Source organism: Diadema antillarum, unplaced genomic scaffold (genome assembly GCF_040938485.1).
Source record: "Diadema antillarum isolate AM-2024a unplaced genomic scaffold, OU_Dant_1.0 scf00000125, whole genome shotgun sequence".
NCBI classification, from domain to species: Eukaryota; Metazoa; Echinodermata; class Echinoidea; order Diadematoida; family Diadematidae; genus Diadema; species Diadema antillarum.
In genome coordinates, this window is record NW_027271014.1 from 1,589,257 (window position 1) to 1,614,329 (window position 25,073).

The window sequence follows — 25,073 nt, forward strand, 5'->3', positions numbered from 1 at the left end:
TGTATTCGCGGGGATTCCCCGTTTGTGTCGAAAAGCCCATGTATACTGGTAGGAAATAAATTGTATGTATGTTTGATGTGAGTCACCTCAGGTTTGAGACATTATTCAATTCGTCTGTCGAATTTTGATGTCGATCATACCTTCATGTTAAAATCACGATCTAAACCTATGTAATTGGCAGCCATTGTGTGGAACTACAGCGGAACGATTCAAGTGAGGTCACACAATGAACTGCAAACTCGCACGTAGGCGCCTCGTGGTTTAGCAGACACGCGATAGTACAGTGCAATAGCTTCTTGATGTGAAGGAACGGTAGTGTTTATCATTCGCTGGAGCTGCTCATTTTTCGACACTTCTCAACATATCTACTGTGTGGTAAGTAAAAGCTAACGAGACACATTCTTGTAGTAGCCTGCTTATCTGCACAAATCTAGATGCCACCAATGATAAAGTATTTTATATAAGTATTAAAAGCACATTGATTAGTGTAAAGAACCCCCCACTTCACGAACCTCCCAAGAGGAAAGGAGCACAAGCGTTGGGCTAGTAGTAGCCTTCATTGCGGGGATGACGGAATATCCATTTTATACCTTTCGTTGATTTAGAACAGCACGGACATGTATAAGTGTACATGATGGCAGCAAAGCATGGATCGCGGCAGTGGAGTCTTGTTTACAAAAAGAAATAAATAAGTGAACATAGGAAACAGGTCCTTTCTTTTGGTCGTCTTTTATTGCAATGCTGAACAATAACCTTTTGTGAGTAGCAAGAATTCCAAACAAACAAAGTTAGCATACTCACCAGGTAGCAATACACTGTGGTATATAACTTCCTAGTCTAATCAGTGGAACATAACAAACAACAAGAGGCACATCAATGCAGCCTCAGATATATATATATATATATATATATATATATAGCAACATGTCTCTTTTATATGCACTCTGCACCTGACGGATGTAACAGCATTTCAATTTTATTACCTCCAACATAGTTTTGCAAGCTTTTCAAGACAAATACTACTTTGTGGTTGAATTATTGGTTACAACAATTAACTTACATGTGTGGCTTTTTGTTTGGGTGGGGTGTGGTGGGGTAATATAAGTGTTGATGCAAGATCCCTTTACCCCGCTGAGCCCGTTGGCCTCTTATAAAACATTTTCGCAAAGGGTGAAGATTTTAGAAATTGTCAGTATAGCGGAGCAACTATGCTAGACTAGGGTCGTGAGCGATTACAGATATGTACACTGAAAAAAGAAAGAGAGTGAGCATTTGAATAAATTCACGTGCCTAATAGGCCAATATTCATGCTGACTTACGATTCATATTAAATTCGAATTCATCACACTTTTTAAGTATCCAAGTTTCCTAATATTATAATTTCTCCGATGACCATTTTATAAGAAAAGAAAATATGGGGAAGAACATTAAAGCATTAACCGTTGCACCCAATTGGCAGCACCACATGATAAAGATTGACCTATAGGTCAAAATCTATTCCGTTGTGATATCATCTCTTTCCTTATCTAGTACATATATTAACTACGAGGGGAGTGGATAACTGCAGCTAGAACATTTTGTTCCAAAACAGTGATTTAGATTAAGCATTAGACGGATGCATCACATATTCACTTGCCTCAAGTTAATAATGACCTAAAAATACGACTAAAATTAATTTTGAAAGGTAAGGGTTACTGACAATAACAATATGTATCATTACTGTAAGTGTAATTTTTCTCCTACTTCTGGATATCATCTAGTGTTTGACTATTAAATCCTAATGTATCTTTATGTCAATGGGACTAGATTACCGCACCTATATAGAACATTTTGTTTCAAAATAGTAATAAAAATTAAGAAATAAAAGGAGGCATCAGTATTCACTTGAATGAAGTTCATGGTAACTTTGGAATATGACGTCAATTGATTATACAGAAAAAGCAGTTTTCGTGTCATTTGAACAATCATTCATCATTCAGGCTTATGTAAACATATTTTTACATGAATTCTAGTATTGCCTGCCAAATACAAATTTCATGTTGTAGTATAGATGTGGAGGAGAAAATGTATGAGCAAAATATCGCTGTTACATTGGTAATTTTCGTGATTTGCAAGGTGCTTATCACCTTAATCTCCACGGTAAGGCCTATACCTTTAGTAATTGTTGTAATTATGTCATTCAAGTATACAGTGACTCCAAACACGGGAATTACCAGGAACATTATAACGCGGATAAATATCTCGTAAGGGGTGGCAAGGGAGCTGAAGCACAAAACCTCCTTAAAGTAAAACGTTATGATTGAATTGAAGGGGAGAGGGAAAGCGAGAGAGAGAGAGAGAGAGAGAGAGAGAGAGAGAAAGAAAGAAAAAGAGAGAGCGAGAGAGAGAACTAAAAAAATAGAAGCATTGATGAACATAAATAACGGCAATCAGATGTTATTGTTTAACCAGAATATTGACCCCTCTGTAGACATTGGATTAGCATTATGTCCCAAGTTCTTTGGCACCCTCTTTACTATACATATATAAGATGGTCTACTCTACCCTTCATATTTGAATAGAACAATGCACTTGTAAGCATAGTGCGCTATTATTTCTTTGCCCCGATACATAGGGCTTAAAGGTCGTTTTATTTATTTATTCTTTCCTGAGTTTTTTCTTTTCGTCGTTAGGAAAATGTTTAACAAAATGGGTTACCGGAGGACCGTTGCTATCTTCACTGCATGTCTTATGGTGATCTGTACAAAAATTGGTAAGTTACAAAATGCTAACAAGGTAGTTATTGCTATTGAGAAAGAAAGAATGTGAAGATAGAAAATACGATGGTTCATAATCAGACGAATAGGCATTTGTCCACATCACGTTGTGTTCTTCTCTGTCTTCTTATTTTAGTAATAACGATATTAGAATTGTTTGTTGTAATTTGCACTACATTCAATTTGTTGTCATACATGTTTGTTTCAAAAAAGTATGGACTGTATTATGGTTATTTTCTACTACTTTTTCCTCTCGAAATCATGACTTTAGCTCTGGAAAGGTTAATGTTATAAGTAATTTTCTGTATGAAAATAACGCTGAAGAGGATCAATGATATATAACATCTTGGTTTCATTTAAAGCCAATCAGGTGAAAGGTCAGATCCGCAGTGTCTCGTTACGTGCCTTTACGTACAAAGCAATCAAGAAAGCACTCAATGAATGTGATGTCCATATAAGACAGCTTGTGAGAAGCCAGGTGAAAGTTGGTCAAATAGGGTCTTAAGCAACCAAAAAATATGATACAAAATATAAAATCACAACTTCAAGAAAGTTTCCAGGAAATTTTTAAATGGCACAAGGAATGTTGCCAGGACTGAGTTGATTTCATTGAACTTGAGGAGGAGGGGGGTTAATGGAGGCTTCAATGTACAACAACATAAACTTTGAACTGGAATGTGTTCATTGTGTCATTTGTGTTCAATTGTTGAACAGATTGTCAGATTCCAGATGACGTCGTGGTTGTTGATCGCCATTCAGTTCTGTTAAGAGGTCTTCCGGGGAAGCTCAAGTGTCAGTTCTCCGTAGTGCCACAGGCAGTGTACTGGCTCAAAGGTGATTACTGTACGAGAGAAAGAGTGTTATAAATATATTCATTTTTGGCTCTTTGTTAGAATTTTGGCGATTTGACGCACCCATAGAGCGAATTAGACACATGTCATTCTCCTATCACGCACAACTTAGCTTTTTCAAATAACCATGCTTTTCGTCTCCGACTATCATAGTTAAAATGTGAAGCAAAATTAAGTTCGAACTTGTCTGTAGTCTGGTTAAAACACACACACACACACACACACACACACACGCACACACAAAATTGCAACAACAACAACAACAACAACAACAAAAAGGCAAGCCAGCAAGGAAAGAACAGACATACATCAGCAAAGAAGAGCAATATCAAAGGTTTTTTTTTTTTTTTTCCTTTTCTAAGAATAAGAATGAACCTGTATTTTTGGACCAACGCCGGGAGAGAAGCAGATGACATTATATCCGTTCACAAGTACAAAACATGCCGACTATGCATTATCATTATAGAGCGGAAACAAAATCATCTTTAGGAGATATCCAATGTCTGTTTGTTTGTTTGTTTGTTTGTTTGTTTTTTGTTATGTAATCGAACATTGATTTGGTTCAGAGGAATACAGAACCGCTAAAACCGTATCAGGACAACTCCCCCGGAGGACTAGTCCCCCGGGGACTACTCCCACCTGACAGCTCCCCCGGAGGACCACTCCCCCGGAGGACGTCTCCCCCGGAGGACTACTCCCCCGGAGGACGTCTCCCCCGGGGGACAACTCCCCCGTGGGACAACTCCCCCGGGGGACAACTACCCCGGGGGACAACTCCCCCGAGGGACCACTCCCCCGGAGGACCACTCCCCCGGAGGACCACTCCCCCGGGGGGCAACTCCCCCGGGGGACAACTCTCCCGGGGGACAACTCCCACGGGGGACAACTCCCCCGGGGGACAACTCCCCCGGAGGACAACTCCCACCTGACAACTGTCCCGGGGACGTCTCCTGGGGGACAATCCCATAACTGAACAGAGATGTTTCTTATTCGTGTCCTAGAAATTAAAATTGAATTCATCTGTGTAAAAACAGTATTCTTTTTGTACAGAATTTAAATTAAAGGGAAGGTAAACCCAAAGAGCAATGTGGATTGAGTGAAAGCAGCAACATTAGTAGAACACATCAGTGAAAGTTTGAGGAAAATCGGACAATCGATGCAAAAGTTATGAATTTTTTAAGTTTTGGTGTTGGAACCGCTGGATGAGGAGACTACTAGAGGATATGACGTATGAGTGGACAACAATACAAAGAAAATGTAAAGGAAATTCAACAAAAATTCACTTTTCTAGAATTATGAAAGAGCAATGGACCAACCGCTTTCAGAAAGCAGGGGGAATAATTGCTACCCTTAACATATGTCAATATCAAGTTGATGGAATTTGTAATTTTCATGGAAAATGGATTTTTGTAGAATTTTCTTTATATTTTCTTGGTATTGTTGTCCACTCATACGTCATAACCTCTAGTAGTCTCCTCATCCAGCGGTTCCAACACCAAAACTTTAAAAATTCATAACTTTTGCATCGATTGTCCGATTTTCTTCAAACTTTCACTGATGTGTTCTACTAATGTTGCTGCTTTCACTCAATCCACATTGCTCTTGGGGTTTATCTTCCCTTTAAAGTTAACGTTACCTAAGACACGTCCATCTTTATAACAAAGTTTTTTAAATCTCAGCACAAAGTTTTTACTTTTGTACACGCTACATGTAAAGTCGAAAAAGTAGAAACGCAGGTCCATTTTATCACTGAAAGTTGGTCAAGAGATAAACACATTGACGGAAACACGCTTTTGAGGGGAGAGTTCATTCCTTAGCATGTACCTGTTATTCTTCATTATTTTATAATATTTTAAGAAGTCCATTCTTTGATGATTTTCCTTTTCTTTTTTGCAATTCATGATTATGATAAGGAATATGTTAAATGAAAGAAAGATATTATTCAGAGGGGTGAAGGCTCAAATTTTTGAGTTTCTTCAGTTTGTCTCCCTCTACAAAGGAATATGTTGTTAGAAATACCCTTTTAATGGGGTTATGATTTTCATCTTAGATTCTTATAATAGTTACTATCCTATATGTCACTGTCAGTAATACTTTATTGTGCAATTTTCGTTTGTTACGTTGACTGTGAATTTATCTGAACATCATTATATTCTTAATGTCGGAGAAATAATTGACAGAAAAAATATGAATATTCTGTGCCTGAAAAGACTTGAACGTGTAAAAAGGTAATATCTTCCAACAGCCCTGGGAAAGCACACCCGCACGACCAACACAAATCTCTCAACCACAAAGATGGGATGATTCGAGTTTCAATTAATTGAAAATTAAGTTTTGTTTCACACAGTTTTATTTGATAACGTTTGAACATGGAAAACAAACAAAAAAAAATGTCTAGCGTAAGAGTAATTGAAGTTAGTATGCAAACAACGCTTTTGCACGTAATGGTATACCGGAGATTGTGGTATCAGATAATGGTACACAGTTTACAAGTGACCAGTTCAAAGAGTTTGCTTGTCAGTACCAATTCAAGCATGTCACGTCTTCATCACTTTCTACATAGCAATGGGAAAGTTGAAAAGACAGTACAAATCGCAATGTCTAATGAAAAATGCAATGAGAGATGGAACACATGGGCGTCACCAGGGGGGGGGGGGGTGCGTTGGGTGCGAACGCACCCCCCTTCAGATCCTTAAAAAAAAAAAAAAAAAAAAAAAAAAAAAACAGTCTGCGAGCGACCTCAACGCCGGACGCTAAATAATTATTCTTTTCTATTTTTTTTCATATTTTGCACCAGGGACACACACACACACAAGAAAATCGTCGGCAAAAACAATTCGCACCCCTGGTTCTGGCAGCACTGATTTTATACATATCTATTAGTATTCTACAGTGTTTACTATTTATCGATGTATACTGTACATCCGTACGATACGGACCACTTATACACGTTTGCATGTATGTGTGCTACTTACAAGTATGTAGGGTCTATGTACGTTACTTCTGACCAATCCATATTGCCAGCCCAAGAGCGAGCCTTAGCCTCATTAAAAAAAGAGAAAAAAAATGGAAGGGCAAGCATATTTTAGTTTTGCCCCCCCCCCCCATAATTAATAATTCCCGAAATGAGAAGATTTTCTTGCTTTTGAAAGAAAACAATAAAAATATTGAGAGGCAAGCGCACCATTTGCCCCACCCCACATAATCATATTTCCCGCGATGAAAAGATTTTCTTGCTTTTTTTGTTAGAATCAAGAAATCTGTCCAATTATTTCACCCAAAAGCAGTGGCGTAACTACGGAGGGGGGGGGGGTGCGCCCCCCTCCCAATCCGCTGGTAAAAAAAAAAAAATTACCGAAATAGTACAAGTGTTAGTAAACTGCTTTTGAATGAAAGGGTGATCCAGAAATAAGATATCTTTCTATGATTTCTTTTAACCATAATTAAATAGGTATATAGTGTGAAACATTGTTCAAAAAGCCCGGACCCGACAAAAGATTACGATTCCTGGTTGGCATTGTGCATATAAGCAGGATGTGCGCAGTGTACTCAGTACATCCGAACGAAGAGTCGCTACAATGTTGCGCAATGTGATGTAGAATGTACACCTTTGTACCTTTAATACGCTTCGTTTTATCAAAGCTAGATCATTGCATTTTGCAGTGTTGCTTTACATACTAGTCTATATAAAAATGTCTTGCATTGCCAATAAAAAGACTTGACCTGGGCTAATTCCTAACTTTTCCATGTATATAATACACACACACAAACAAACACGCACAATTAGTTTAGGGGGATGCTCTAAAGAATTTGAGGTATTCATAAATATCATTTGAGCTCCCTCGTGGAGACCTAACTAGCTCCTTTGTGGAGACAATATGAGCTCCCCCATGGAGACTTAATGAGCTCCTTTGTGGAGACAATATGAGCTCCCTCGAGGAGACGATATGAGCTCCCTCGTGGAGACTTGGTACATACATATATATTTAATAATGTTCATATTTTTCTAAGATTATTAATATTGTCTGTTTTATGTTAAGTGCTGTCTGGGGCAAATTATTTGTATAGGGCCCCATTTTTCTCTTTCTTCTTTCTTTCTATAAAACAACAACAACAATGCTCTAAAGTGCAGATTTTGGACATCCTTTCCCCGCTTGGTCACTCTTCGACGCCACCTCGCTGGTCATACCTCCCCCAGTCATGAACATAAACCCACACCCTGGACTACCAGTGGCGGATCCAGGGGGAGGGGCGCACCGGGCGTCCCCCCCCCCCCTCTTTAATTTCCAAAGCGAAAAAAAAAATTGTTGCAAACAGCAGTTTTTGGACAGTAAAATGTCAAAATTTTCAAGCTCCCTCGCTCCTCTCGCTCGCATTTAGTCGTAATGCCATTCTCCAAAGTTGCTGCCAGTAATTGCCGGCAGTTGCGCCTGGTGCGCCCCCCCCCTTAATTTCCAAAGCGAAAAAATATAGCTATACAAACGGCAGTTTGTTTTTTTTTTACTGTAAAATGTCAAAATTTTAAAGCTCGCTCTCTTCGCTCGCTCGCATTTAATTGTTATGCCATTCACCTGATGTTGCTGCCAGTAATTGCCGGCAGTTGCGCCCGGTGCGCCCCCCCCCCCCTCCTTTATTTCCAAAGCTAAAAAATATGGCTCCAAATGGCAGTTTTTGGACTGTAAAATGTCAAAATTTTCAAGCTCGCTCTCTTCGCTCGCTCGCACTTCATTGTTATGCCATTCACCTGATGTTGCTGCCAGTAATTGCCAGCAGTTGCGCCCGGTGTGCCCCCCTTAATTTCCAAAGCAAAATGATATGGCTACTAATGGCAGTTTTGGGACTGTAAAATGTCAACAATTTTCAAGCTCGCTCGCTCGTTCGCTCGCATTTAATTGTTATGCAATTCTCCTGATGTTTCTGCTGGTAATTACCGGCAGTTGCGCCCGTTGCGCCCCCACCCCTCCTTTATTTCCAAAGCGAAAAAATATTGCTCAAAATGGCAGTTTTTGGACTGTAAAATGTCAAAGTTTTCAAGCTCGCTCTCTTCGCTCGCATTTAATTGCTATGCCATTCACCTGATGTTGCTACCAGTAATTGCCAGCAGTTGCGCCCGGTGTGCCCCCCTTAATTTCCAAAGTAAATAAATATGGCTACAAATGGCAGTTTTTGGACTGTAAAATGTCAAAAATTTCAAGCTCGCTCGCTCGCTCGCTCGCATTTAATTGTTATGCAATTCTCCTGATGTTACTACCAGTAATTACCGGCAGTTGGGCCCGTTGCGCCCCCACCCCTCCTTTATTTCCAAAGCGAAAAAGTATGGCTCCAAATGGCAGTTTTTGGACTGTAAAATGTCAAATTTTTCAAGCTCGCTCTCTTCGCTCGCTCGCATTTAATTATTATGCCATTCACCTGATGTTGCTGCCAGTAATTGCCAGCAGTTGCGCCCGGTGCGCCCCCCCCCCCTTAATTTACAAAGCAATAAAATATGGCTATAAAACGGCAGTTTTTGGACTGTAAAATGTCAAAATTTTCAAGCTCGCTCGCTCCCGTCGCTCGCATGTAGTCGTTATGCCATTCTCCTGATATCGCTGCCAGTATAATTTGTCGTTTCACACCGTCATTCCATAATCCATTTATAGGGGGTACAACCCCCTCCGGCACTTCCACACCCTCCCCCCACCCTTGCTCGCTCCCTCGCATACTAACCCCCCCCCCCCCCCAAGATGAAATCCTAGCTACGCCGGTGCCCCTTCCCCGCTTGGTTTCCCTAAAAAAAAAAACAGTAAAAGTCTAGGGATTGAGAGCTTCCTATATTCAAAATGTCTGTCCAAAAAATCTCGTAAACATTTAGTCTCAAAACGCACCCCCCTTGAAAAAAAGCTGGTGACGCCCCTGGAACAGATCCAGGTTTGGCATTTCTTGACTATCGGAACACACCGATCGATGGGCTAGATGCTAGTCCTGCACAATTGTTGATGCAGAGGAGGACAAGGACCACCCTGCCAACAGCTAGTCAGCTGCTGAAACCAAAAGTAATAAAGAATGTGCAAACAAAGCTGACCAAGAAACAAAAGTGCAGTAAAATTACTTTGATCGAAGCGAAAAGAGTTGCTGTTTCAAAGACAAAGTTTCCAAGAAGTTGCATAGTGGAATGTGAAGGAAAAATGCTCCTGTCAAAACAGAATTGACATCAGAAGAGGTACAGCGGAAAACAATCCTTAATGCAACAAAGCTAGATGACTCAAGATAATATCGTATCACAAGATCAGGTCAAAAATATGGACCAGTGTAAAAACTTATCTATTTTATAGGATAGATACCGGAGTTTGACGGGAAATGAATTGACAATGATCACGGGATTGTGATAAAATGTTTAGATGTTGAACTATTCATCTGGAGAGTAGAGTTGGTTACATTTTGAGTGCAATAAAAGTGTTTCATCTAACTTATCAAAAGTAACAGCTTTGTCGATTATTATAAGAGAAACAATGATTAACGTTTCTTCAAAGACAAAAATAACACATTTCTAAAAGTGAACAAAAGTACAGTTTACAAAACAATCACAAGTATTCCTCCAAGTGTGAAGAGCGAGATTGAACTTACGTCGTTATAAGAGTGCGTTGTAATGTGTCATACAAAGCCGTGATATCTCAATATTGAAGTGAAGTGTTACTCACTTTACAAGTATCAGTAATGTTTGTGTTTATAAGATGTGTTGCTATGATTACACATGTAGTAAAGTTGAATGTAAGATATAAGATATGGCAAGTCAAACACGCCCATACAAGACGTATTTCCATTATTACTCAAATAGGACAAGTATATTGTGTGAACAACGTATCAAATAATTGCCATGATAATCCTAAAAAGACAATGGCTTATTAATTAAGTTTCAGTGGTAGTTGATAAATGAAAAAATCTGTGTGAAAAAGAGAAACTTTACTTTTCTAAAAAAAGGGAGATGCCAAATGTTTGAAATTAGTACAGTTTGAACGCAGAGACTAGTGCCTAGCTATGCACCACCAACCAATCCCCACAGAGATGATGCTGTTGCTATGCTCTATAGTTACCCCTCTCGAGAAACCCCGGAGGTAGATGTACTACCTCAGCAAACTTCCTTACTTGCACCCAAGACCTAGAAGAATAAAAACATATCAACATATCACCTGCGTGTTAACAAAATGTGCACATATACTTTTTGACCAGTTTCCGTTTCTTCCCTTGGGCATCCGATGCAATCGATATCGCTAAAGCATTTGCATTGTTCAAACTCGTCATGATTGTAATACAACAAATTACTGCCAAGATCGTGTGCTTATTCTGACTGATTAAAGAAACAACTAAGGAACTCTCTAAATAACAGGCTAAATATTACAGTCGTCATCCCTTGATATCTCTTAGAGATGGGCTAAAGAGGATGACATTTTCAGAACATGCTCATCACACCTTAGTTTGATGACTTTGTGCCTACTGACACCATTTTTGAAAAAAAAGAACGAAAAATGCGAAATCCAGGGTGCCCCGGCCGAAAAGCTGGTCGCCGTTTCGGCTTTAAAAAGACATTTCTGGTTATAACTCGGCTATTTTTTGATCAATTGTGATGGTTTTGGTGTCTAACCCCATGTTTTGGGGGTCAAGGAAATGGATTATAATGATAATTTTAGTGTAAAACCTAATCTTCCACATGATACTAACCTTTTGCCCATATTTAGGCATAAAATTTCCTTGCCTTTTAACCCTACCCCAACTGCCATTTTTTGCATTTTTTCTGTATTTTTTCAAGTAGTATTGACTACCATACTCTTAATAACAAGTTCTAGCTATCAATCTGGTGTTTTCTACCAACAATAGTACAGCAAGGGTTATGTTATACGTGTGTCATGCAGATACCGGTATGTGGCTGGTGCATTCAGGATGCATGGTAACTGTGCAACCAGTGCTAATACTGCTTCTGCATTATAGTGCCTAATGCCGGTTGGAAGATATTACCTTTTTACACGTTCAAGTCTTTTCAGGAACAGAATATTCATATTTTTTTCTGTCAATTATTTCTCCGACATTAAGAATTGTAATGATGTTCAGATAAATTCACAGTCAACATAACAAACGAAAATTGCACAATGAAATTACTGACAGTGACATATAGGATAGTAACTATCATAAGAATCTAAGATAAAAATCATAACCCCATTAAAAGGGTATTTCTAACAACATATTCCTTTGTAGAGGGAGACAAACTGAAGAAACTCAAAAACTTGAGCCTTCACCCCTCTGAATGATATCTTTCTTTCATTTAACATATTCCTTATCATAATCATGAATTGCAAAAAGAAAAAGAAAATCATCAAAGAATGGACTTCTTAAAATATTATAAAATAATGAAAAATAACAGGTACATGCTAAGGAATGAAATCTCCCCTCAAAAGCGTGTATCCGTCAATGTGTTTATCTCTTGACCAATTTTCAGTGATAAAATGGACCTGCGTTTCTACTTTTTTCGACATTACACGTAGCGTGTACAATAGTAAAAACTTTTTGCTGAGATTTCAAAAACTGTTATAAAGATGGACGTGTCTTAGGTAACGCCAACTTTAATTTAAAAAGAATACTGTTTTTACACAGATGAATTTAATTCTAATTTCTAGGACACACACACACACACACAAAAATCTCTGTTCAGTATGGGATTGTCCCCCAGGAGACGTCGCCGGGGGAGTTGTCCTCCGGGGGAGTTGTCCTCCGGGGGAGTTGTCCCCCGGGTGAGTTGTCCCCCAGGGGAGTGGTCCCCCGGGGGAGTGGTCCTCCGGGGGAGTGGTCCCCCGGGGGAGTTGTCCTCCGGGGGAGTTGTCCCCCGGGGGAGTTGTCCTCCGGGGGAGTTGTCCTCCGGGGGAGTTGTCCCCCGGGGCAGTTGTCCCCCGGGGGAGTCGTCCTCCGGGGGAGTCGTCCTCCGGGGGAGACATCCTCCGGGGGAGTAGTCCTCCGGGGGAGACGTCCTCCGGGGGAGTTGTCAGGTGGGAGTAGTCCCCGGGGGAGTTGTCCTCCGGGGGACAAGTCCTAGACCCCGCTAAAACAATTGTTAGGACAGTAAAATTGTCCATCACTGCACGTATTCTACAGGACTATACTTCTTCGGTTATGATTAAAAGCTATTCCCTAAAAACACGACTCTCTAGAAAAACAAGGTATGTCCTTCCTCCGACACAAGTTTCCCTGTTTGTGCCTACTGTTGCATTTAATGTGCTCATAAATGTAAGTAGAAGTGAAATCATCAATGGCGCAGTATGAGCGTCTTTCCTTCATTTTCTCTTGTCTCTTGCCTGACCTTGCCTCCAGAACCTACTCCAAATTCTGTCACCCTTTTGGTTAGTTTGTATCGGAATGTGACCGATGGTAGCCGTTACCGTAGTGGAGAGATGACGATCGACTCAAATTACTCGCTGATCATCCACGCAGTCAATAACGAAAACGCTGGGCGATATTACTGCAGAGTGGCTGATGTCAGGAACAACCTTATTCAAAACTATACGGATGTGTCTGTCACAGGTTTGTTCGTATTGTATAAAATTTGAATAAAGATGCAATGCATCAATGCATGCAAATAGTGGCTATATCCTTACTTTGTAATTTATGTCTGGGCTGTAAAGATGAAGGTGGCAACCATTAGGGTATTCTTGAAAAGATTTATATACAAAATGATTCGTTTGCAAGGCTATATCTCTCGGTCGATCGCATCTAGCTATCAAGCAGCTTGAATAATATTCTAATTTCCGGAGTAGTGGAAATGACGATTCGAATTCAAAATAATCGTCATTTCTAAAGTTGCAACAATTAGACCTTACCTTCCTGAGTTTGATATGATTTGTGTCAGTGGATGTAATCGACTTGCTTAACTATAGTACAAACATTTTCCGAACGAAAATTTTGAAGGATAATGGTGCTGAGAGACTTAACAAGAAATACCGTTAGAAGTTTATTACACCTCTTATGACGTAGTTGATTCTTGTAACGCTGGCATAATATTATTGATGACGTGAGTGTTTACAGTATGCTACTTGCATGTTCTTAGGGCTAGCTGATGGTACCAAGAGTGTGTTTGTTTTGGATTTCATTCCAGACCCGGATTTCCTCACGGTCGATAAATGTTCGGGTTCAGACTGTTCCATTAGTTACAACGGAAAAGGTACAACACTGCAATGTCAGGCCGTTAACGTGCAGCAGGAGCTGATCAACATATACTGGCTTCACAATGGAGTGAATCAAAAGCAAAATCTTGTGACTGCAAGCAACAATAATGGAACACAGAACATCTATGCCACCGTAACGGTAACGCCAGATTTGACCGGAACATTTGCCTGCGTGGCTGAAATAAAGTCCACCCACTCCGAAGTGAAGCGGATATCTGTAATCATTCCGACTCCAATCCCTATCTCGGCAGTCGCAGTCGCGTCGACGAAATCGCCGATCAATCAACCGAAAGGAATCAGTATTGGTATTCAATCATTTTTTTTTTACTTGATTAGACCTTGACTATGTCGTTCATGTTGTATTATTTTACTTTCCAACGAGAATGATTGTCAGTACCTGGATATAAATGGTAGACCTGTCTACGTTCAGAAGTGTAAACATTTAAAATCGACCTTTACTAGTTTAAAACAGGCATGAGTAGGGAACTTTGAACCTTGTTCAGGAACTTGAATATTGACGAGATTTTTCAATTTCTTTATCACAATGCATTCCTTTGGTTATTCAGATAAATGTGTTCTTCTTTTCTTATAATTGATTTCTAATTAGTTACTCATAATTTGAAGAGAAAGTGATCATGTTCCATACAAACTAGTGTAGACGTATGTAACAATTATACTCTCTGGAGTGCAAGAAGAAACAGAATCACGCCGCTCTCCTGAGACTAAAGATTGAAACTTTGTGTTTACAAAGGGCGAAGTTACAGACATAAGTAATTTCCAATGATTGCTACAATGTCAAAGACAATCGAAACCATGTAGTAACAACAGTATACGTTAGCAACAATATACGAAATAGCCTTAAAACAAAAGTAGGGCCTATGTGTATGATGTTGAGGGGCCTAAATCACAAACATATATTGTATTTATTAGGCCCAAAAATCTAAACAAATTAAAAAGTAGGCTGAAAACTAAAAAAAATGAAAAGAAAACAACTACAATTCATGCTGAAAGTCCGCTTTGAGAAAGACAATAAGCTATCGAGGGAGAGATTATACGATAGAATACTTGGAAAAATGAAGATGAAACAAATATCATGGACTGTGGGTCTTGCATAGATTTATACAGATCTCTTTCAAATATGCTGGTTCTAATATAATTTGCTGGTCGATCTATGTTTACCCTACGCCAATTAATTTTCCGATAAATCGTAAGTGCGCAGTAGTTTGCAGTTTACAATCCACAATAGCTTCATCTCATTTCATTTATTTCATTCTCATTTTTTTTTCTTTCAGCAAAACATAACAGAAAGCAAATCAAAAATACAATAATAAACATTTATACATTGCAAAGTACGACAATAAGTGGTAATCATCAAACTGATAAAGATATGTACACATACTGGAATTACAGAGTTTTGTTTCAAGGGGAAAAAAAAGAGAACTTAGAAGTCCTCGAAAAAGTATTGGTTGTAGATTGTGGACCACTGTAAAATATCTTCAAAATTACTTATTGTAATTACAAATACATAATGCACAATGAAAAAGATGAGACAAAATAAAACAAACAACGAAGATACAAAAACATGACATGACTAGACTGAGGGGGATACGGTTAATAGGAATATAGCAAAAACAAAATTATGGAAATAAGGGAAAGAAAGAGAGAGAGAGAGAGAGAGAGAGAGAGAGAGAATGCCTACACGCTGAACAAGAGAAACGGAAGAGGGAATTGGGGAAGTATTTCGGACAGCTAGTGACTGCACGCAATTGTTGAAAAATTATGGATATAAAAAGCCGCACTTCATTACTTTATAATGCCTTTTTTTATTGTGTAAAGATGAACTCAATAACTGATAATGAACCTTATGTTTGCTGTAACCTATATAAGTTATGAAAATAAATATCTCAGCCAGAATTTAACAAAAAGGTTTCAGATTACGCTTAAAATAGTATGACATTTTTTGTTTTGTTTTGTTTTGTTTTGTTTTGTTTTGTTTTGTTTTTTTACATTTCAGAACTCAATGAATTCCAAGATGTAGGACCGGTGTATATAAATGTATTCTGAGCTAATAAGGTTCTCAAAAGGGCTAGATGAAACTCATTAGACCACCTAGTAGGATCATCATGAAAACATTGATATCGTGGAAACATTGAATTTAAATATTAGGGTGGTGATGCCGAAAACTTGAACAGCAGAAAGGACGTTTCTTTTTACTTCATGCATTATTTGATGTAGCGCCATATACATGTAATGGACGTTAGTGCACGTATAATAGCAATTTAATGTAACTGACAGTGCAAAAGGCTCCGCCCCTTGTATTACCTTACTATCGTATGAACCCCCCCCCCAAAAAAAAAAAAAAAAAAAAAAACAACAACAACAACAACAAACAAAACAAAACAAAACAAAACAAAAACAAAAACAAGAACGAAAACAAAAAAGGTACCCTTCGCAATAAATTGTAACTTTAATAATAGTGTATCAATCCACACACAGTTTTACGGAATGTAACTATAACTTATGACCTTACCTTACAGGAAACCCCATATGATTTGCTTCACTGGTCAAAGAGAAATGAGGCTTTTTGTAGAGAATGTCAGGAATCCCTTCCCTCCAAGTTTTGTCCATTGTGTTCACACGTTATGCAGTTCCAAAAACAACCAAGTGCTAAACTTGGAGGAATCAGACCCATGACATTATTTACAACGATCCACATTTCTCTCTGACCACTTATTTAAATTGAATGGGATTTTCTGAATAATAGCTCAGCTGTTATCCTTTTAAACCCTGAAACATCATTCAGGCAGTTTAATTATGTTGGAAATTGTCACTGCAATTTTTTTTTTTGAATTTTTTTCTATTGGGACATAATGCATAATATCTTCTTGTCCTACTTTATCAGTGATGTTCTTTTTTGTTTTTCATTTACAGGACTCATTGTTGGTGTTATCTTTGCAGCTATCGTTGCAATCTTTCTTTCGGTTGTCGTTTTCTGCTGGCGCTGCAAAAAACGTAAGTGACAACTCTACCACCTCACTGTTTTTTCTTCTTTTTTTTGTAATGTAGTCGGCAATGCATATCAATAAGAACGCCATTTCCATGATGGCACTTTACGGGATGGAAACGACAAGAAACTATAGAAAGAGAGAGACAGATATAATCAGATTTAGAGAAGAAAAAGAGGTTTCACGTATATGAGCTACAGCATGTAAGTGCTCTTGCATGTTATACAAAGAGACATATTCACATGATGATTATAATCGCCGACAGTCTCATGCGATCCTGTTGGTATTACCACGTATATCTCGGACTCATTGTATGGATGTAGGCTCTGTTAAAAGAGTTTTCGACGTGGAAGGGGCGGATTCAGGAATTCCATGAAGAGGGGGCGCCTTGCGCGCGCCCGGTACGTTCCCCCTGGATCCCTCATTGCATGGTATTGCTGAAAACATTTTATTCGTGTTGTCGGTGCCTTTGTAATATAGGTGATCTCTCCGTCCGAGAAAAAAATATGATTATCACAAACGTTCATTTTTTATATTCACGTAAAAAAAAAGATACGTGTTATTTCAATAACACTTTCTAGCGGCTAAGGGACGAAAGTATTGCGATAGTTCAGCAAAGGGACGAAAGTATTGCGATACTCCATAGTTCAGAAAAAGGTAAAGACTCAGACTATAGTGGGGAGAGAAAGTTGGCCCAAATGAATCAATTTTCAATCGCTGCTCATACTGAGGAGCGTTCGAAAACCACGATTTAAAAAAGCACAAGTAAGTCACGAAAGACCAAATATTGTAAATCAAAGGGTACGCTCATTCGGTGATGGTTTGACTTCATTGACTGTAGTCAAGATTCTTCTGCAACATGTGTGTACATACAAGATCAGGGAAAATGTTTTCCAGGCATTCCCAAATATATCCATTGCATGGTTATAGCCCTTCAGTACCTGGTCTATAATGCCTAATATCGTCATGTGTATAGACCCATTACGGAAACAATGTGGTGCGTGATTTTACACTTTTACGCATTTTCGTTTTTAGGGAAGCAAAAGCTGAAGCAGAAAATCAGCCTGTCAAATTACTCTGGTAAGTGAACATGATGCAATACCATAGCACTTATTACTTGTTTGACATAAGATGGGTTTTTTTAAATTAGCGTCGCAGTTTCTTGTATTCTTTGACTTTAATTGTTAATGTGCTCTTCATGACGAGTAACGGGTACCCTTATCCTTTTCCTTACTGTCCGTTTACATGATTACCAAGTGCTTATAACTGATTGTATAGCTAATTTAGTCTCTTACGAAGTCGCTGAGATTTACCCTCTTGTGACAATTTCCTCTCATACATTTCAGTGATATCATTATCCCTAAATTCTTCCGATTAGTATCCAGCGAAGGTGATTGCACAGTCAACAGTAATCTTACATCCTAATTGATCGGTCTGTCCGGATAGATACGGTATTAAACAATAACTAAAAAAAAAAAAAAAAAAAAAGGTTAGCCTCTTTTAATGTGCAATGGATGGTTGATATCGATGCAGAATGATTGTCGTTTAACACGACTTCGCTGTGAAAGACAGTTACCTGTTTTCAAGCACTTAATTGATTCTGAAAATGTCAAAAGCTGATTTGTATTTCTCGTTCACAGGACCAATTTCCTACATTGAGCTGTGGGAGATGAGCAACCACACAGATAATTACAACGAACTCGCTGAGGCCCTTAGACAGTTTCTCATTGACGAGAAGGAACTGGGAGATGACTGTATTTCGGTAACACCACTTAAAGACACTACCCAGTTCGTCCGTGTCCAGAAGGGACTTGGTAATGACTGGCAGTTGGTGTTATCATCCAGAGAAATCTATAACGGCTTGTGTAGATGGAAAGAGAAGACTGAAGAGGGAAGTCAGAGGAAGCAGCTCAGTACATACATATTTACTAGCAGTACCTTGCAGGCGGAGCGGGTAGAAGGTTAGTAAGATTAGTATGACCTTGTGGGTGTGTGTTTGTGAATGGGCCTAGTGTTTGTGAATGCATGCGCGCACGCGTTTATGTGTGGTGTGCGTGTGTGTTAGGCGTATGTGATTAATTAGGCCTAAATTATTTGGTATCGTCTGACCCTTTCGTTGTTATTTTCATTTATTCATTGTTTTTTTTTTTGATATCGTATCCATCAAAGCGCACTTCATCTTTCGAGCTCTTGGGATCATTTTCGTTCGTCGTGCAAAGTGTGTCGTGCGTATGAAGCTACATTTTCAGAATCTTCTTGGTATTGCAATTACGGATTTTCAACATACTGCCAGGTGATATCCCTAGGGTGAGAGGATGTCACTTTGTTAAAATGCATTGGTAGGCCTACAATAAACTAGAAAGGGACACCGAAGCATTGGAATCAGGACTCTTAACATAATCTTCTTCTTTAGGCGTGATGGAGCTAAGTAATGCTTCGAGAAAATACGTTGGTGACAGTATTTTCATTTATATTCTCCTATAAACGACGGATCCAGGTGCCATATCGGGGTCTAGTGGAGTGGGGACCAAATTTTGAACCCAATCATCACATTTCACCTTTTTTTTTTAGATATACATGGTTACATTTTCCAACAAATTGGAAGGTGTAATGGTTAGGATGATATCAGGCACATTTGTATAAATGGGCACCATACCAAACTTGGGTTCACCCAGATCACCCAAAACTCGTGAAAGAGATAGATAGATAGATATATAGATAGATAGATATGCAGATAGAGAAATAAATAAGGAGAGAGAGAGAGAGAAAGAAAGAGAGAAATCCTCTTTTATGAAATGGTCTGCATATTAAAGTAAGATGGGCATTAACTCTAATCCCACCGGGTTTTTTGAGGGACTTGGAACCACGGGGGGTGGGTGGGGGGAGGGATTGCAGGGGGGAGCTTTTTGTTCCCCCTTCAGATCTCAGTCGTGGATCGCGCCATCCTCGCAAAAATGTGCACAAAGGTAGAGGTCAATGTATTCGACTAGACTGTAGAGTTAGATTTTTCAAATTCTAATGTATGTATCCTATATTAATTACTTAATGCTAATTTATACAAAAATATTTTTATTGCCTAGAAATCAAAACATAAAGCTTCAAGACTTCTAATTTTTGGTGGACATATTCTTTTCAATATTCTCAACAATAATATTGAAGCAAAAATTCGGCTTAATAATCATTTCTTATGTGTTTTATTGTTTATTGAATTTCTAGTGAATGTCTTTGTTTTTTTTACTTTTTGTTTTTGTTTTTGTTTTTGTTTTTCGTCAGAATTAGTCGCAAAAACTTTTTTAAAGCATAATCAGGGTGAAATAAATCATAATCATCCATCGAAATAGAAATATTCATTTTATATGCATTAATTACAAAAACACAATTTACATTGGATTTGTACACAAAATCATGTCTTTGAGCAATTTTGGTTTGACATTTTTTTTCAAAAGGGTTTGGCTTCTAAAGGGTATGCCCGGGAGCAAGAAATTCGGTTTCAAATGTTGCGCGATACTTGAAAGAAAAAGTGATAAACTGTCGCTGCGAGAGCGTCACGCGTTGCGGAATAATCACGCGAAACGTCGATGAGAACGCCGGTGGGAATAGAGTTAAGAAGTAAACGCTACAGCTGTTGCTGTTTTGGTTTTTTTTGTTTTTTGCTTTTTTTATTGTGGCAGAACGAAGGGTGGCCAACTTGGAGCCGGACCAACTTAGGGACCAGAATTCACAGTCTGATTTTTTTTTTGACAGCATCATGTAAATGTGATGATTCTTCCTGTATCTATTAGTCTACAGGTCGTCACGTTTTGTTGCCAGTGTAAAATAATACACAAAGGGACGGTATACCCCAAGGCCCCCAAGTACTTCAGCCTCCCGTTTGCTTTATTCTTTTCTGGAAGTTACGAAGTCTGAAAGGTTGATTGGTGACACTGCGGTGAGCGCTTAGACCAAATTGGGTCTCACTAAATTGTTCTTTCTAGATATATTACTATGTTTCTTTATCTGTGTCTCGATGCCCCCTTTTTGGGGTCAAATCGTCTCCGCTCCAGTAAACGCTTGTACTGTGACAAAACACTATGTTCGTCCTTTTTCTTACACTATTTAAGATGAACTTCCTCCTAAATATTTGTTTTTCAGAGTATCGCCAGAAGAATGACGAGCTTTCTTATGACGACATCAGTCATGTTTTGTGGTGTGTCGCCAAACAGACCAAACGAGTGAAGGCGCTGCTGAAGCAACTAAACATCAAACCCCAAGTGGATCTAGAAGCAGTGAATACAAGAGCGTTGGTGGAGAAGTGTTCTATGAAGCTGAAAGAGTGGGCAGATCGTTACATAGAGACTTGTGTGGGGACGGAGACGACGAGTGTAGAGGAAGGCATAAAACTACAAGAGATGGCAGCCGAAGGGGGCAAAGCTTTCAAAGTCAAGGTGGCTTTTTGTCTGGCTGTGGAAAAAGCTGGTTGTAAGGAAGAGGCAAAGACGTTTTTCCAAAGTAAGAACTCATTTTCCAAAAGTGCAAATCGTGGCAAATACCTCTCCACTGGGGTCATGTGACATTAGGAAATGCCATGAACGGGTTGAAAATCACAATGAGATGTATAAAGCACTTTAGAGACTTTCTTACAAACCAATATAGATGATAGTAACTATTTGATGAAGCTCTGTTTTGGTTTGATACGAGAAAGAAAGGTTAGGAAGTAAGCACAAACGTCAGTACCATACCATGACTACAGTTCCTTTATCCTTCGAGCCAATCATAATGTGGAAAGCCTGTAGTTGCAAGGGGCGACAAACTTAGTTCTGCAGAAGCTTTATGTTATTGGTAAATCATATCCATTTTGTGAAGCTGAAATTTCGTTAACGTGCTGACATAGTAACGAACTGTATTAATTTCATTATTGTAGAGTCCATTCCGAAGTGGGTCTCTGTATCAACATTATCTTCTTATGACAGGAATGCATGTTTCCTCACCATATTATAACTTGAATGATCTGGAAATGTATCTGTGATATTTTGATGTTGGCGATCAATCCAACAAACAATAAATAAGTACATTAGAAATGACACGCACGAAAATGAGAGACATAAACCAGAGAGGACACTTAGTGAAGCAAGAGGCATCCATTATTCTGTTGTTGTTGTTGTTGTTGTTGTTGCTGTTGTTGTTGTTTGTTTTTTCTGGCACACCCTCATAACAATGGAACAATAATTTTGTTCAATGTTTATTTGGAACGAGGGTTATTTATCTCCAAACTTATGAACAAACAAGATTTGAATTCTAAGGAAATTGATTACTATATTTTTACTTTTGCTCAAGATCTGTAAATGCGATAGCGCTCTTCTGTCTCTCAGCTGAGCGATCTTTAATTGCTGTAGGTGCTTTTCAAAGCAGTGCGTTGGTAGAATGCGGGTTTATTTTGTGTCCCTAAAGATGTTTTTCGTTTTTGTTAATCTTACATGACACGACAGACATAGACACAGAAAACGACAGACGGATCAAACCTTTCTGTGACTTGTGTATTGTGTGAATAGTGAGGCACAAGCCCACCGTGACTTGTCATAAAATGTAGGCCTACACTTAGTCCAAAGATAATTTCAGTGGTATCTATAGACATTTGATGAATGTCCACACGAGAAATGGAAATCTGAATGGACTAAAAATCAACTCATAAGGTTACTTCCTGTGGTGAAGAAGAACATTGAATGTAGTATCACCCGCTGTTTGGTAAGCCATTGAGAGGAGAACTGAAAGAAGATCGGAAAATTGATGTGATTTACATTTTCTCTGAATTCAGTTTCAGAAAAGAACAAAAAGCCGCTGGATAAGAAGGACATTGAGTCAATGGCCCTGACAATAACCAAGCGACACTTCGAGTCGCAAAGTCGAGAAATCCGCATGAAGCAAGAAGACATAGATGCCAGAAACAAGGAGAACTTAGAATGGTTGTTTAGAACAGACAAGCTGCTGGAAGATTGGGTGTCGAGCCAAGAATGCAGCAACTACGCAATTAGATGTCGACTTCGAAAAGCTGCTGGAAGATGTGATCGACAAGACGTTGCAGGTATGATACATTTATAAACTAAGTAAGTATATACTGTATGTTTGTCTGTCTGTGTGTTTCTTTGTTTGTGTCTATGTGCGCTACAATGCACACTGACATTTACTTCTCTTAAGTTTGTATGACAACACGAGAAGGATCGATGCTTCCTACCAGGTTCTGCAAATCCGGTGGAGCATTTATGTTGTGTTTAAACATGTCAAATGACCAATATTCTATGATTGCTATAGCAATAATTTTGCCAAATCCACTCATTTCAGTTATTTTTTTTTTATTCGTTTGTGGGTCTAATAGATTTGTGCATCGAAAAAGACCAATGCGATATCTACCCCGAAAAGGACCCAAGCGTATCTTTCCACAATGAGCAAAGGACACCGTCAGTAAAAGAGGGTAAGCAATCTACTATTAGAGACTTGTGCGTCTATGAAGTTTCGTGTAAGAGTTTGTGACGAGCTGTCCTATCATATTAGACTGAAACATCGCCAGCAGAATGATGGTTCATGGCGATTAATTTGAAATGCGGAATCAGTCCCTTGAACTACAGGGAATCTTCAAAATGTGACAGATCGTTGAATAGATGACGCACGGACGAGAGTAAAACGGATGATGATAATTAGGTTCAATGCTTACCTGTGCCACCGGTACACATTTTATTGCATACACAGTACAGTATGTCCCCCCAAAAAAATTACAACGGGGCCCTCCGCAATGATATCTGTCAAAATGATTAATCAATCTAAATACAAATTCAGGGTATGAAATTATAACTCATTGCCCACATCTTACAGAAAACCCCATTCGATTTGCTTCAGTGGTCAAAGAGAAATACGGAATTTTATAGAGGATGTCGGCAATCTCTTCTGTCCAAGTTCTGTCTATTATTAACACACAAGATCATCGAAGTGCTAAACTCGGAAGAATCCAATTCATGACGTGCTTTACAACAATGCACATTTCTCTGTGACCGCTTAACCAAATTGGATCACGGTAGCTCCAAAGAATTCGGCCTAATACACTCCGCATGTATTGCATAAGTGCATATCCAGTCTACATAAGCCCGACTGGCGTTGCTTGCACATTTTATTCAATCTGCAAAAATATGAATAAGAAAAAGGAAAGCGTCCTTAGTACATGTATAAATGAGTTGCCCATCAACATACCCCTTCACAATTGTCACAGGGCTTAACCATGCATAAAATCTCTGAATGGCACTCTACTATTCATGTACATACTCTGAATCATAAACTGTTGCCTGAAAATGCCTTTCTCAATTGTGTGTGCATAATACCAACAATGACTCTAGTTTTGGATAGAACACAAAAAATACTAACTTGCATATGTATTGCATTGAACTCACTTCCAGATGTTGTTCGTCCCCTAGTAATTTCAACTGCATTTCAACAGCAAACCTATTTATATAATCGTGTATTAATTCTAATCAAATACACCTACATGTATTTTTCCATGTAACCTCCTTACATACATTACATATGAGTATTAAGTGCAATATAAACTGGCATGTAACACTTGTCAGTCTTATTCAATACACTCAACTCATTCATATTATTGTTGCTGTTTGTGTATACAATCAATCAACTTCCGAATTGATTTACAACCTTTATAAAGCTAATGCTCAAATTCCTCAAATAAGAAATATGTATGGAATTTGCATTTGCGTTGTTCATTATTAAATGATGTACCATTTCTTCAAATAAACCTTGCCTCATGCTCGTTATTTCTTTTGAGAACCTTGTTCGAGTAATGCGACCCGACCTTGATATAAATCTAATCTTGACTTCAGACCCATTTAAACCCTTTGCTCATTTGATGTGTCTATGACTCATATTTTCACTCTTAAACTAACCTTTCATACATCCAGACATTAAACAATTTCATTCATGGAGTATGCAACTTGTCCAATTAATACGACAACCTCTATCGAGCGCACTGTACCCAGACTACATACGCGTCTACTGAATTCACTTTACTGCCTCTACACACGGTACGCACCGTACCGTATGCGTTATAACATGTGACTATTGAACAACCTCTTTGCTCTTTTACCAACAAACTCTGAGGCTCATTTTCAGCACACACAATAATTATTTGATATATATGAACCAAAAATATGAAACTCACTTCTATGACGGAATGCATCAGTAACTGTAAGCTCGGTGTAGCCCTCTCTAATGCGTAATTCAGGACCACAAGTCAAACTCTTG

At 38.7% G+C, this 25,073-nt stretch overlaps 2 protein-coding genes across 3 annotated transcripts in view; both read left to right on the forward strand.

The window, feature by feature from the left end:
• LOC139720274 (uncharacterized) overlaps positions 1–25,073 on the forward strand; it is a 162,810-nt gene that overhangs the window by 104,261 nt on the left and 33,476 nt on the right. The gene's annotated exons all lie outside the window — the stretch shown is intronic.
• Positions 292–14,191, forward strand: LOC139720245 (uncharacterized). Of its 2 annotated transcripts, XM_071631610.1 has the most exons (5): positions 292–375; positions 2,673–2,752; positions 3,471–3,590; positions 12,941–13,150; positions 13,722–14,191. In XM_071631610.1, exons 2-5 carry the CDS (start codon positions 2,677–2,679, stop codon positions 14,132–14,134), a joined length of 819 nt encoding a protein of 272 aa, XP_071487711.1. In that variant the 5' UTR covers positions 292–375; positions 2,673–2,676; the 3' UTR covers positions 14,135–14,191. The 2 variants fall into 2 exon arrangements, with proteins under 2 accessions (XP_071487711.1, XP_071487709.1); XM_071631608.1 differs by lacking the exon at positions 292–375 and having other exon boundaries at positions 2,418–2,752.

Excerpts from the sequence above, each read along its gene's own strand:
- LOC139720245 (XM_071631610.1), top strand. The coding sequence starts at position 2,677 with ATGTTTAACAAAATGGGTTACCGGAGGACCGTTGCTATCTTCACTGCA. Across the intron at positions 2,753-3,470 it reads GGTGATCTGTACAAAAATTG|ATTGTCAGATTCCAGATGAC; the intron begins GTAAGTTACAAA and ends ATTGTTGAACAG. Across the intron at positions 13,151-13,721 it reads TACGGATGTGTCTGTCACAG|ACCCGGATTTCCTCACGGTC; the intron begins GTTTGTTCGTAT and ends ATTTCATTCCAG.